Consider the following 13024-nt stretch of genomic DNA (forward strand, 5'->3'; position numbering starts at 1 on the left):
AATACCTCAGGTAGGACACGCCCCTTATAGGAAAACCTCAGATAGGACACGCCCTTTGTATGAATACCTCAGGCAGGACATGCAGCAGATCATGTAATCATTATGCACTCTTCTTTCCATCCCGATGTATTGTTCCTGTTCCTCCTCCTCCAGTCTCTATTCTTCTTTCTCTCATCTGCATCATTCCTCCTCATGTTGTTTCCATCTTCCACACTATGACGTTTTTCATTTTCATCTGTTATGTTTATTAATTCGTTTTTATTGCAACTTTTATTTGCAGATTTGTTGTGTGAGTTTTGATTTCAGGTTTTCTTAATAGCTAGTAAAAGAATTATTTCATAATTAAACAAACTGATTTGCTTGAAGCAGATTTCAGAAAAAAATTGATCTTTGGTGTTCCAAATTATTGCCACAAGAAAAACCTTAATAGGAGTCACATATTACCTGTTAGTGTATATAGTGTCACAAATTACCTGTCAGTACTAGTGTATACTGTGTCACAAATTACCAATCAGTGTATATTGTGTCACAAATTACCTGTCAGTGTTTATTGTGTCACATATTACCTGTCAGTGTATACTGTGTCACAAATTACCAATCAGTGTATATTGTGTCACAAATTACCTGTCATTGTATATTGTGTCACAAATTACCTGTCAGTGTATATAGTGTCACAAATTACCTGTCAGTGTATACTGTGTCATAAATTACCAATCAGTGTATATTGTGTCACAGATTACATGTCAGTGTATATTGTGTCACAAATTACCAATCAGTGTATATTGTGTCACAAATTACCTGTCAGTGTATATTGTGTCACATATTACCTGTCAGTGTATACTGTGTCACAAATTACCAATCAGTGTATATTGTGTCACAAATTACCTGTCATTGTATATTGTGTCACAAATTACCTGTCAGTGTATATAGTGTCACAAACTACCTGTCAGTGTATATAGTGTCACAAATTACCTGTCAGTGTATACTGTGTCATAAATTACCAATCAGTGTATATTGTGTCACAGATTACATGTCAGTGTATATTGTGTCACAAATTACCTGTCAGTGTATATTGTGTCACATATTACCTGTCAGTGTATACTGTGTCACAAATTACCAATCAGTGTATATTGTGTCACAAATTACCAATCAGTGTATATTGTGTCACAAATTACCTGTCAGTGTATATTGTGTCACAAATTACCTGTCAGTGTATATTGTGTCAGAAATTACCAATCAGTGTATATAGTGTCACAAATTACCTGTCAGTGTATATTGTGTCATATATATTTCCTGTCAGTGTATGCTGTGTCACAAATTACCTGTGATATTGCTGGAATATTGCTAAAAGCGGCATAAAAGCTTACCGACTCATTCACTCACTCACTCACTCACTCACTCACTCCTGGTGACATTGACTATTAGGAATCACTGTTAAATATTGTGTCTACCCGAGAAGACCCCGGTTAGAATTGGTCTTCAGCAACCAATGCTTGCCGTAAGAGGCGACTGACGGGATCGGGTGCTGAGGCTCACTGACTTTGTTGATGCATGTCATCGTATCCCAATTGTGTGGATCGATGCTCATGATGTCAATCACTGGATTGTCTGGACCAGACTCGATTTTTTACAGACCGCTGTCATACAGCTGGAATATTGCTGAGTGCGGCCTTTAACAACAAACAAAACAAGCACAAAATACAAATATTGTGTTACATATAATGAATGACATCACATGCTTCTGTGCTAATTGAAACTGCTTGACTCGCAGCCCAAGGAGAAACAAACAAGTAAATCAAAATTGTTCTGAAATGTTTTGACCAAAAATGTGCTATCTATTTTGCAACATAAAATGGTATTCTTTTTTTCGTCATATTTGGGATTGAGAAAAAATGTATCAAGAAAAATATTCATACAGGATAAAGACCAGGTATTTTCTGGTATCCTGTCCCATTTAACATTTCAGCCAATCAGATTGCAGCACACACATTGTGTCTTGTCATCAACCATTGGTGTTCAGGGAGTGAAATAGTGCTGACTCGGCATACACGGCTAAGATGCTGTTCCATGAAACACCTCGCACTCTAGATACCTGATCACATGGTTAGCTTCCAATAGCTTGATTTTAACATAAAAGATATTTGTAAGACTGTATGTTGTTCTCATTAAGGGTCAAATCGTTACACATCTACAAAATCCTATGTATGAGGTTTGAATGGCACATATTTGTTGAACACAAAGTTGCAAATAAAGTTTGACTCCTTTTTTTCTGATTCTGCTAAATTCCCCTTTGGATGTTGCCAGCATGCTGTGTTTGTTTCTACGTTGTCATGGTTACCATTAACCTGTACTCAGGTAAGCCAAAAAGCAATAGGAAGTGACACTTTACTTGGACTTAAATACATCTGTACATCCAGCTGTTTCACTGTTAAAGTAAAGTAAAGTTTTCTGTTTCAGATATCATGTAAATATTATCAGGGGTTAAGGTTTTCTATATAGCGATGATGGTTTTGTGTGTGGTAGAGTATGTTTTGTGTGTGGTAGAGTATGTTTTGTGTATGATAGAGTATTCTGTTTCAGAAAGCGTGATTATTGTTTTACTATAATGTTATCGAAGTTACAGAAATCGTGGAGAATACTGACACTGATGCTACTGTGTTTACAGATGATATGGAACTCGTGCGGTCCCAGGACCCCGCAAAATCACCCAACTTGAAGAAGTCCCGCTCACTAGGAGGTAGCTTAAAGAAACTTTTCCGGCGCAGCAGAAAAAGGTCAAAGTCTCGTGGAGAGTCATCACGTGATAGCTCTTTTTCAAGGTCATCTGATCGCCGAGCAGGCTCTCAAAATCCTTCCAGGGATAGTTCGTTAAACAGACATTCAGCGCATCAAAGGGCCGCCTCTACTTCCTGAAGCCACACCCCCTCCAAATCTAATTTTAATATTAATATATTTTGTACAAAAAAACCTGAATTAATGCTAAGCACAAATTGGCTGCATGACCTTTCAAGGATGCTGTTACAAGTTTTCAACAGCCTTGACCTTAGAGGTTCAAGGTCATATTTCATTGACCTTTTGTTATAATGTCAAAAGTAATATTTTCAAGGTGATCCTTGCTTGTCTTTTTCGACCTTGAATGGCCTTGTGATATTCCCAATGACCTCATTCTATCAAAATGCTCAAACGACCTTTAAGGTCAGATGCATACTATCTGGTCATGTGTTTATGGAAATTAATATCATGTCACGTAATAGTGTTTCTGATAGGTCATGTGCCACTTAATGCTGTTTCTGATTGGTCATTTGCCAGAAAGACTCTTGTAGATGTGTGGAAATAATATGTACAGACTGTCTTGTGTAGTATGTGCATTTCATATAGCTTTATGATTCCAGTTTTACTGCTCTCACAATCAGTTGCAGCCGTATTTGCGTAAAAACCCTGGGTAGGAAGTCTTACCTCTGAAACACTTGCTTCTTCCTTCCTAGCTGAGCTGAAACATGAAACATGGACAGACATGTCAAGCTTTGTGTCGCCGTCAAACCTGAATATTGTGATCAGAGACAGTTATGGATGCCTTTCGGTCATGTCTATTTTACCCAAATCAAGAAAATGGAGACCTCTCAGTAAAGTGCTACGCAACTAGTTCAATTGGGTCGATGCTACATTCTCTCACAGATGTGGATCAGGAGTGTCTTGACAAGTTACAGGCGTGTGTTAGTAGAACTGAGTAGGTTTCCTGATAACTAGTTACAGACGTGTGTTAGTAGAACTGAGTAGATTTCCTGATAACTAGTTACAGACTTGTGTTAGTAGAACTGAGCAGATTTCCTGACAACTAGTTACAGGCATGTGTTAGTAGAACTGAGTAGGTTTCCTGACAACTAGTTACAGACGTGTGTCACTAGATGGGAGTAGGTTTCCTGATAACTAGTTATAAATGTGTGTCAGTAGATCGGAGTAGGTTGCCTGATAACTAGTTACAGACGTGTGTCACTGGATCGGAGTAGGTTGCCTGACAACTAGTTACAGACGTGTGTCACTAGATCGGAGTAGGTTTCCTGACAACTAGTTACAGACGTGTGTCACTGGATCGGAGTAGGTTTCCTGACAACTAGTTACAGACGTGTGTCACTAGATCGGAGTAGGTGTCCTAACAAATAGTTTCAGACGTGTGTCAGTAGATCGGAGTAGGTTTCCTGACAACTAGTCATTGACATTTCGGAGCACAAGTGATACGATTGGTAATTCTAATTACTAAGGGAACTAGACACTGTTTTTAGGCTTTTACACTTTTCTACATTTGCCCCCAGTTTTGAAACATACTGGTCATAGAACACCATGGCAGGGGAGCTTGGACCAGGAGTCCTGGCATGTTCTGTTAGAACTCACTCACTCACTCACTCACAATATTCAAGTTTTGGGGTATTGATTCTTACAGCTTTGAGTTGAAAGTCTTCGTCTTCGTCCCTCATGTCGCACTCTCTGTAGTGTTGTCCATGTTGCCATAGTGTAGCTGTAGCTGTAGCTGTAGCTGTGTCATCATCTCATTGTGCTGACAGTCTCACTACAGTGCTGTGTAGTACAGGATCTATGTTATCCTTCTTCAGAACTATGGTGTCAGTTAATGTACTTTATGGCAAAATGATATCATTTGCAAGAACACTGTTATTTAGTTGAATGCTTCATGCGACGGTCACAATGACTCATCTTGCAACATAATAACAATGTCAGGGACAGTAGCAACCATGTTACTGTCAGTAATAACATTGTTATTTCCTGCAAGAGCTATGGTATTGTCAGTAATAACATTGTTATTTCCTGCAAGAGGCATGTCATTGTCAGTAATAATGTTATTTCCTGCAAGAGCTATGGTATTGTCAGTAATAACATTGTTATTTCCTGCAAGAGGCATGTCATTGTCAGTAATAATGTTATTTCCTGCAAGAGCTATGGTATTGTCAGTAATAATGTTATTTCCTGCAAGAGGCATGTTATTGTCAGTCATAATGTTATTTCCTGCAAGAGGCATGTTATTGTCAGTAATAACATTGTTATTTCCTGCAAGAGGCAAGTTATTGTCAGTAATAACATTGTTATTTCCTGCAAGAGGCATGTTATTGTCAGTAATAACATTGTTATTTCCTGCAAGAGGCATGTTATTGTCAGTAATAACATTGTTATTTCCTGCAAGAGGCAAGTTATTGTCAGTCATAATGTTATTTCCTGCAAGAGCGATGTCATTGTCAGTAGTAACACTGTTATTTTCTGCAAGAGCTGTGTTATTTAGGCAGGGGTAAGCGCCACCTGGTGTGATGTGATAGAAGGCTGGCTGTAGTCAGCCTGTGTTTGAGGCTGTGTGGAACCCTTGAGCGCTGTACATGACCCTGGAAGGTATATGGTAGGCTTTAGACTCCTTCTTAGTAAACCGTTACGCATGATGCCAGTATTGAAGAAATTCTAGTCCGTCACAATCAGCATCTTAAACCTCACAAGAAAAAGGAAATTGAAAATTTGACGATTGTGCGAGGTACTATGAACTGGGTGATTTTGTGGCCGAAGTTGGACATGTGTTGGCCCCCTGTTAGCCTCTTCCTTCCTACATTCGATCCCAAAAGTCACCATTCATAGCGTGTCGTCGTCTTTCTCGTGACAGTCTGGAACAAGAGAACAGAGTTCAATTCTTGTTGAAAATTGAAAATGTTTGACATGCTAGAAGATCAAATTTGAAGATGTTTCATGTCTTGGTATTCTACCAACTTCTTAATGCCAACCAAAGACTTCTGCGTGCAATTTGTTTACAAAAGTTTGAATCGTTCAATTTTCCTTTTTTCTGTATCAATATCTTGGCATTTGATTATGTGTGGTACTGATTTGAAGATATAAGACTGAGGAAGCTGTACGAGTGTGAGATGAATGGCTGTCTGACGATCCTCCATTGATGTTAGGGATCTACCCACGATTTGACCATTGTGTTCAAATGCTCAATTTTGATTTTTACGCTTTTTGGAATTGTGCACTTCTCTGTGTTGTTTTTTTATTCTTTTTTTAAAATATAGAATAGCACTAAAACCAAGCATGTTTTCTCACCATCTGATTTCCCGGAGATAAACTGTAGAGACTGATGAGGCTGAAAAGAAACTGGTTGGGGTTGTCTGAGAATACAGAGCTTCAGCAGCTGGGACATCGTCATTCTGTTTCCATGGTTACCTTGCTGTTTCCATGGCGATCATTTTGTATGATGTTTTTAAGACATCGTATTCAGTTTTGAAGGAAATAGGAATGTGAGAAAAGTGCTTGTTAGCTCTTTTTTATGAATTTTACTTTACTTTTGAATGTTGTGTGAGATGGGAGTAGCTGGTGATCAGTGAGGAATACACAGGGGAACTGTGAGACGTACGTACATGAGACAGGGAAGGGCAAACTAGTACCTGCTTCTCAAATGAAAGAGAAGACCCCATTATGAGGTCGTATGTACCCCATTACGAGGTCGTATGTACCACATTATGGGGTCACATGTAATCCATTACGAGGTCCCACGTACCCCATTACGAGGTCACATGTAATCCATTACGAGGTCACGTTTACCCCATTACGAGGTCACATGTACCCCATTTTGAGGTCACGTGTACCCCATTACGAGGTCACATGTAATCCATTATGAGGTCACACGTACCCCTAACGAGGTCACATGTACCCCATTTTGAGGTCACGTGTACCCAATTACGAGGTCACGCGTACCCCATTACAAGTTCGCAATGTACCCCATTTTGAGGTCACGTGTACCCCATTACGAGGTCACATGTACCCCATTTCAAGGTCATGTGATAAACGTTATCTTTTGTTGTTTTGGAAAGTTAAGAGTTAAATGTATCACTATGTAAAGTTTTGAAGAAAAATGATAAAAAATCATAAGTAAGCAATTTAGAAAATGACAATATTTACACAATAAGTTGATGCTTTCATTCCATCAAGGGAGACAACTGGAAGTGAACTGTAGCGAAAGGCTCGGGAAAACATCGTCCTCATTATCATCTGGCTGTCTTGTCCATATACTACTGGTTATTGAAATCAATTCAAAACTCCAAAATCTGTCAAAAAATACATAAATTATTTAATTTTATTTTGAAAATTTTTCTTGCAAAATATACATATTTTGGGACAGACAGCAAAATTGTCAATTTGAATGGACCCCCAGTATTACAAAGCCAAAATACAAGTGCAATATAGACTTTTAACATGACGGTGTGATATTTATATTTATACAAGTGTAGTGTCTAGATGGAATGCTTAATGTCAAGTTTGTACGGCTGTACTAGTGGCAGTGTGATATTAATTATTGTAGATAGCTATTTGGTACAATATTGTTAAATGACTTTGTGACTTTTTTTGTATTACTAAAGGGACGTGGACGTCTTGTGTGCACTGAGCAGTCCATTTCTGCTTGACCCTGCTGCCTCTAACACTGTTTGCTGGGAGTGTTATGTGAAAATATGTCATAAATGCTGTTATGTTGAAGAATATGTTCAAAGGTGCAATTTCAGTTTTGATTGAAACTATTTGAAATTTCAAATTTTGAAATCTGAAAATCTCCCTCTATCATATTTGGATTTTTAGGTGACCGTCTATGAAAATGTTGATGAATAATATTGCCACGTTTGGTTACATTTCTTTCAATAAAAGGGATGTAACGTGTTTATGTTTAAGAACTAACGGGCCTAGTGGTTAAAGCATTTGCTCGTCACGCCAAAGACGTTCTGGAATAATTCTAAAAGCGGCGTAAAACCGTACTCACTCACTCACTAAAGAACTAACCTACCACTAGATCCATGGTAATCAATCTGTGATCGCAAAGCTGAACTTGCTCCTCTGTGTTTGTTAAATGCTGAACATTTGATGAAAATTAATCTATGCAAGAGGACGTCATCGTTTCCTTGGCAACACTGAATATTTTCTACACCAATCAAACAGCAGCTGCCGATTGTGTTTAACCTTCATAGATCAAAACTTCTTTCGTCGAAGTGTCACTCCTTTGTCAAAGACACTTCACATTTTCGAAAGAAATATTTCTCCCTGTTACAAAAAAATAGCAAAATCCTCATCGTCTGGCTTTTCATGTTTTTCTGATCGTGCCAGTGGTTGCCGCGGGTAGACAGTGGTTGCTGGGCAGAGCCAGCAGTGGCACTAGCTGGCCGGTACCGAAAGTTAGAGACAACTAGATGCACCAGGTGCTGTAGTCTGGATAATCAAGATATCCACCTTAATGAAGATCTCATGGGGAGTTGTGGAGATCTAAGGGGAGCTTGTAGAGGTCTAAGGGAGATCTAGGGGGAGACTGCAAAGATCTAAGATTGTAGAGATCTTGGGGGAGATTGCAAAGATCTAGGATTGTAGAGATCTAGGTGGAGATCTAGGGGAGATTGTGGAGATCTAGGGGAGATTGTGGAGGCAAGGCAATATTCTGGAGATGTTTGTGGGCACATTGTGGAAGTGTTGGAATCTCAACAGGTTCTCTATGATCACATCGGAATTCTGAAGTGATCGTGTGTGGATTCTGTTAAGGTCTGACGGGGAATTCCAATGTGTGTGAGAATTCCGCGATGTTTTGGAGATCTGTAGGCAGTGTTACATCAGTCTGACAACAGTGCACATTAGAATAAAACTGTCGAAAAACAATCTGGTTCTTGGTGTTTGTTGCCTTTTCGACTGAAGTGAAGAGGACTGCAGGACCACGATATCTGCAGATTTCTCATCCTTATACAAAAGAACCTGCTTGTCACATTGCACAGGTCATTAAAAGAAGACAGACTGGAGGTTTGTTTGTTTGTTGTTTAACACCGCACTCAGCAATATTCCAGCTATATGAAGGCGGTCTGTAAATAATCGAGGCTGGACCAGACAGTCCAGTGATTGACATCATGAGCATTGATCCACGCACTTGGAATACGATGACATGCATCAACCAAGTCAGCAAGTCTGACCAACCGATCCCGTTAGTCACCTCTTACAACACTCATAGTTGTTTTTTAGGGCAAGCATGAGTTGCTGAAGACCTATTCTACCCTGGATCTTCACACGTCTAGGTAACTTGTTCATGTGACACAGACCGCCTCCGTGGTCTTGTGGTAGAGCGGAAGGTCCGGGGTTCGATCCCCGGCCGCGTCATACCAAAAGACGTTAAAAGATGGTACTTGTTGTTACCCTGTCTGGCGCTCGGCATTAAGGGGCTAAAACAAGGACTGGTCGGCTCGGAGTCAGTATACTGTGTCTGAGTGGGGTATTCATGTTAAACTGCGGCATGGTATCTCAGTGAGCTAGCACTATAAATCGGCATCAGTCCGGACTAGTACAAGCAGCCACACAAACACACACACGTACATGCACGTCGCTATATAAGTGCAATAATCTTGGACGCGACGTTAAACCCAATTTCACCTCACCTCATGTGACACATGGCCCACTCGAGAAGGAAGCTCAACCACAGTAAACCATTTGCCAAGCAAGCCATCATTTACCACTAGCCATTCATACTGTCCGCCGATCACACCTGTCAGCCGCAACGTCTGTCAATCAAACCAGTTGTGAAGCACACATTATGTCGATCAAACCAGTTGCCAATCACACAATTTGTCAGTCAGCTTTGGATACAGGCATGGGCGCGCCAATAGGTCAATATATACTCACACGCAAACGAATAGCTAGTCGAGTAAGCAGTATACATGTTATTTACTTTCAACACTAAAGACAAGGGCAAGACTGACACAAATTTGACTGAAGACAGTTTAATGGATTAAAAGGCAGATGACATAATTGGGTTTTTTCAAATGTTATGGGCTTACGCAGTTTCGGGTCAAAACCCAAAATGTCAGTCAATACCTGGTGTGACCACCATTAACATTGATCACTGCCACACATCTGTAAATTGAGTCGATCAGACGATTTGTGAAGGCCCTAGGGATCCTCCTGCACACATCCAGAGCAGCTGTGCGTAGTTCATCGGCAGTTGTAGGGACTGGGCGCACATTGTGCAGACGCCTTTGAACCTCATCCAACAAGTGTTCGATGGGATTCAGATCAGGGCTGAGGGCTGGCCACGGTAGAACACGGATGTTGTGTTGTTGCAGAAAGGCCAGGGTAGCTCTGGCACCATAGGGACGAGTGTTGTCCGGCTGGAAAATGTGTTGTTGATGTTGTGCAAAAAATGGAACAACGTGGGGTCTGATCACTTGGTCGATATACCGCTGAGCAGTGACGCCGTGTCCCCGACCTTGACCAACATGCAGAAATCACATGGGTCGTTGTCTCGCATTAAGTCCAATCCCTGCCCATATCATGATGCTAGGTCCACCCCATGGATCCCTTTCCACAACGTTTCTGTCAGCGAAACGATCACCTCGACGCCGCCAAATTCCGTCTGCATTGGAGACACAAAAGCGACTCTCATCAGAGAAGATGACACGCCTCCACTCACGATGACGCCAATTGCGATGACCCTGTGCCCACTGAAGTCGTGCTGGTCGGCGACATCTGAGGTTGTTGGAACGGAGACGTCGGATCACAGTGTCCCGGCTAATGTGTTGATTATGTGTTCCTATGGTCTGTCGAGCACTTTCACCTGCAGTTAGGAACAGATGTCGCTGGTGTTGACGGGTAATCTGCCGATCTTGTCGAGGTGTGGTGACCCTAGGACGACCGCTCCGAGGAAGATCATCTGTGGTCTGTGTAGCATTGTATCGATGCAAGAGACGTAAATTGTGGTTATGTTAACGTTAAAATGACGGGCAACATCTTGGACAGACTCTCCAGCTTCCAAACGTCCGATAGCCTGGTTTCTCTGAATTTGGGTTAGGCGTGGCATTGTTGACTAAGGAGTGGTAGGTCCAAGAATCGGCCACAGTTTTATACCCACTACAGTTCGTGACAGTTCGTGCATTTTCGATTTCGCGAGAAATGGGTGCATGATACCCTCATATTCATTGAAATGGTGCATTTTGGCAATTCGTTTTTTATGTTGCGTTTTTACTCGGGGCTTCCAAAATGCAACCAAAACTATTGATAACACATGCTAAAACGCGTATCAATTTATGGTTCCGTGTTTGTTACCTATTTGCTTAAACCACTTGCGTTTCTTTTGCGTGTGAGTATAATATACAACAATAGAAATAAATGTCTCCACTTCGTAATATAAGTAATGTTAAAGTATATTCCGCCAGGGTGCATTCATTCATGCATTCAAACTGACGTATCCTCACGTAAAGTGATGAGGAAAACAAATGTTACCATACATAACATGTTACCATACATAACAACGGCCTCTTGTCAGCACGGCCTCATGTCAGCACGGCCTCTTGTCAGAACGGCCTCTTGTCAGCACGGCCTCTTGTCAGCACGGCTTCGTGTCAGCACGGCCTCTTGTCAGCACGGCCTCTTGTCAGCACGGCCTCTTGTCAGCACGGCTTCGTGTCAGCACGGCCTCTTGTCAGCACGGCCTCTTGTCAGCAAAGCCTCATGTCAGGACGGCCTCTTGTCAGCACGGCCTCATGTCAGGACAGCCTCTTGTCAGCACGGCCTCATGTCAACACGGCCTCATGTCAGGACGGCCTCATGTCAGCACGGCTTCTTGTCAGCACGGCCTCTTGTCAGCACAGCCTCTTGTCAGCACAGCCTCATGTCAGGACGGCCTCTTGTCAGCACGGCCTCATGTCAGGACAGCTTCTTGTCAGGATGGCCTCAAAAGGTAAAGTCAAAACGGACATTTATAATTAATAACGACATCTAACATGTCTACTCTGTTCACATACTGCTCATATTGAATATCCATTTATTATTGATAACGACATCTAATATGTTGTTGGGGCCATTATGATTTTTTGTGTGGCCGTTTTGACAACAACCCGGCACCATTCCTGAGCCCGTGTCTGAACAAAGCCTTGTCTTGTGAGTGGAGGAACTGGCTGTTCTGACCCGGCGATCCAGAAAGACCTACGGATGCTCTGTACCGGACATGGCCGTGAATCTTGGCAAGACGTTATCGTGCAGAAATATGGTTGTAATCCTGTCCGTGTGCGGTCTAGCGTTGTCGTGTTGGACCAAGGCGTGTGGGTTCTACTGCATGAATGGCAGAGCAGTGAGACTAGGTACCTGTTGGACAATCATACTGGCATCGAAAAACGAGCACATCTGTATAAACGTCAAGACGGATTTCTCCCAAAACCATGACGCTACCTCGACCATACAGCCCGACCCCCTGAACACAACGACGGACATCCCTCGTTGGAGACATACTCTCATTCTCTCATCAATTCTGAAACCGCCTCCGTGGTCTAATGGTAGAGCGTCCGACCGGAGAGCGGAAGGTCCGGGGTTCGATCCCCGACCTCGTCATACCAAAAAAACGTTAAAAGATGGTACTTGTTGTTACCCTGTCTGGCGCTCGGCATGAAGGGGCTAAAACAAGGACTGATCAGCTCGGAGTCAGTATACTGTGTCTGAGTGGGGTATTCATGTTAAACTGCGGCATGGTATCTCAGTGGGCTAGCACTATAAATCGGCATCAGTCCGGCCTAGTACAAGCAGCAACACACATACACGTGCATGCACGTCGCTATATAAGTGCAATAATCTTGGACGCGACGTTGAACCCCATTTCACCTCACCTCATCAATTCGGAAGAGTTGGAGCCAATTCTCGTCCATCTTCCCGAGGCAAGGCCGGTATCTAGCAAAAAACTTCAGTTTCCACCCTTGCCGAACTAGGATGGAATTTCCAGGCTCGATCGTAGCGCCACCAGTGGCTATTACTAGTTATGTCCCTTCTATGCTCCTCTTATTGACCAATCAGATTCAGTCTCTCATATCACTTGCATTTGCTTCAAACAAAATGGCGGCGCCCAGTCGCCCAGTCGTGCATCATATCACTTGAGCACCTTCATTAAGAGCATGAAAGAATGATCTTGTCGGGTGGTCAGGCTCGCTGACTTGGTTGACGCATCCCAATTGAGTGCATTGTCTGGTCCTGACTCGACGAT

The 13024-nt window shown here is 42.0% G+C and overlaps 1 protein-coding gene across 20 annotated transcripts in view; it reads left to right on the forward strand.

Annotated features, from left to right (window-relative positions):
- LOC124117292 overlaps window positions 1-8673 on the forward strand; it is a 121137-nt gene extending 112464 nt beyond the window's left edge. For 15 of the 20 annotated variants that reach the window (XM_048402126.1, XM_048402118.1, XM_048402124.1 and 12 more), the window contains one exon: window positions 2666-8673. In XM_048402126.1, the coding sequence (XP_048258083.1) occupies window positions 2666-2913 (248 nt within the window). In that variant the 3' untranslated portion in view covers window positions 2914-8673. The remainder of the gene's footprint in view (window positions 1-2665) is intronic. The other 5 variants (XM_048402133.1, XM_048402134.1, XM_048402129.1 and 2 more) reach the window with 2 other exon arrangements.
- Window positions 8674-13024: the final 4351 nt, after the last annotated feature.

This window comes from Haliotis rufescens, unplaced genomic scaffold (assembly GCF_023055435.1).
Source record: "Haliotis rufescens isolate VD_foot unplaced genomic scaffold, xgHalRufe1.0.p SCAF_24, whole genome shotgun sequence".
Lineage (NCBI taxonomy): Eukaryota > Metazoa > Mollusca > Gastropoda > Lepetellida > Haliotidae > Haliotis > Haliotis rufescens.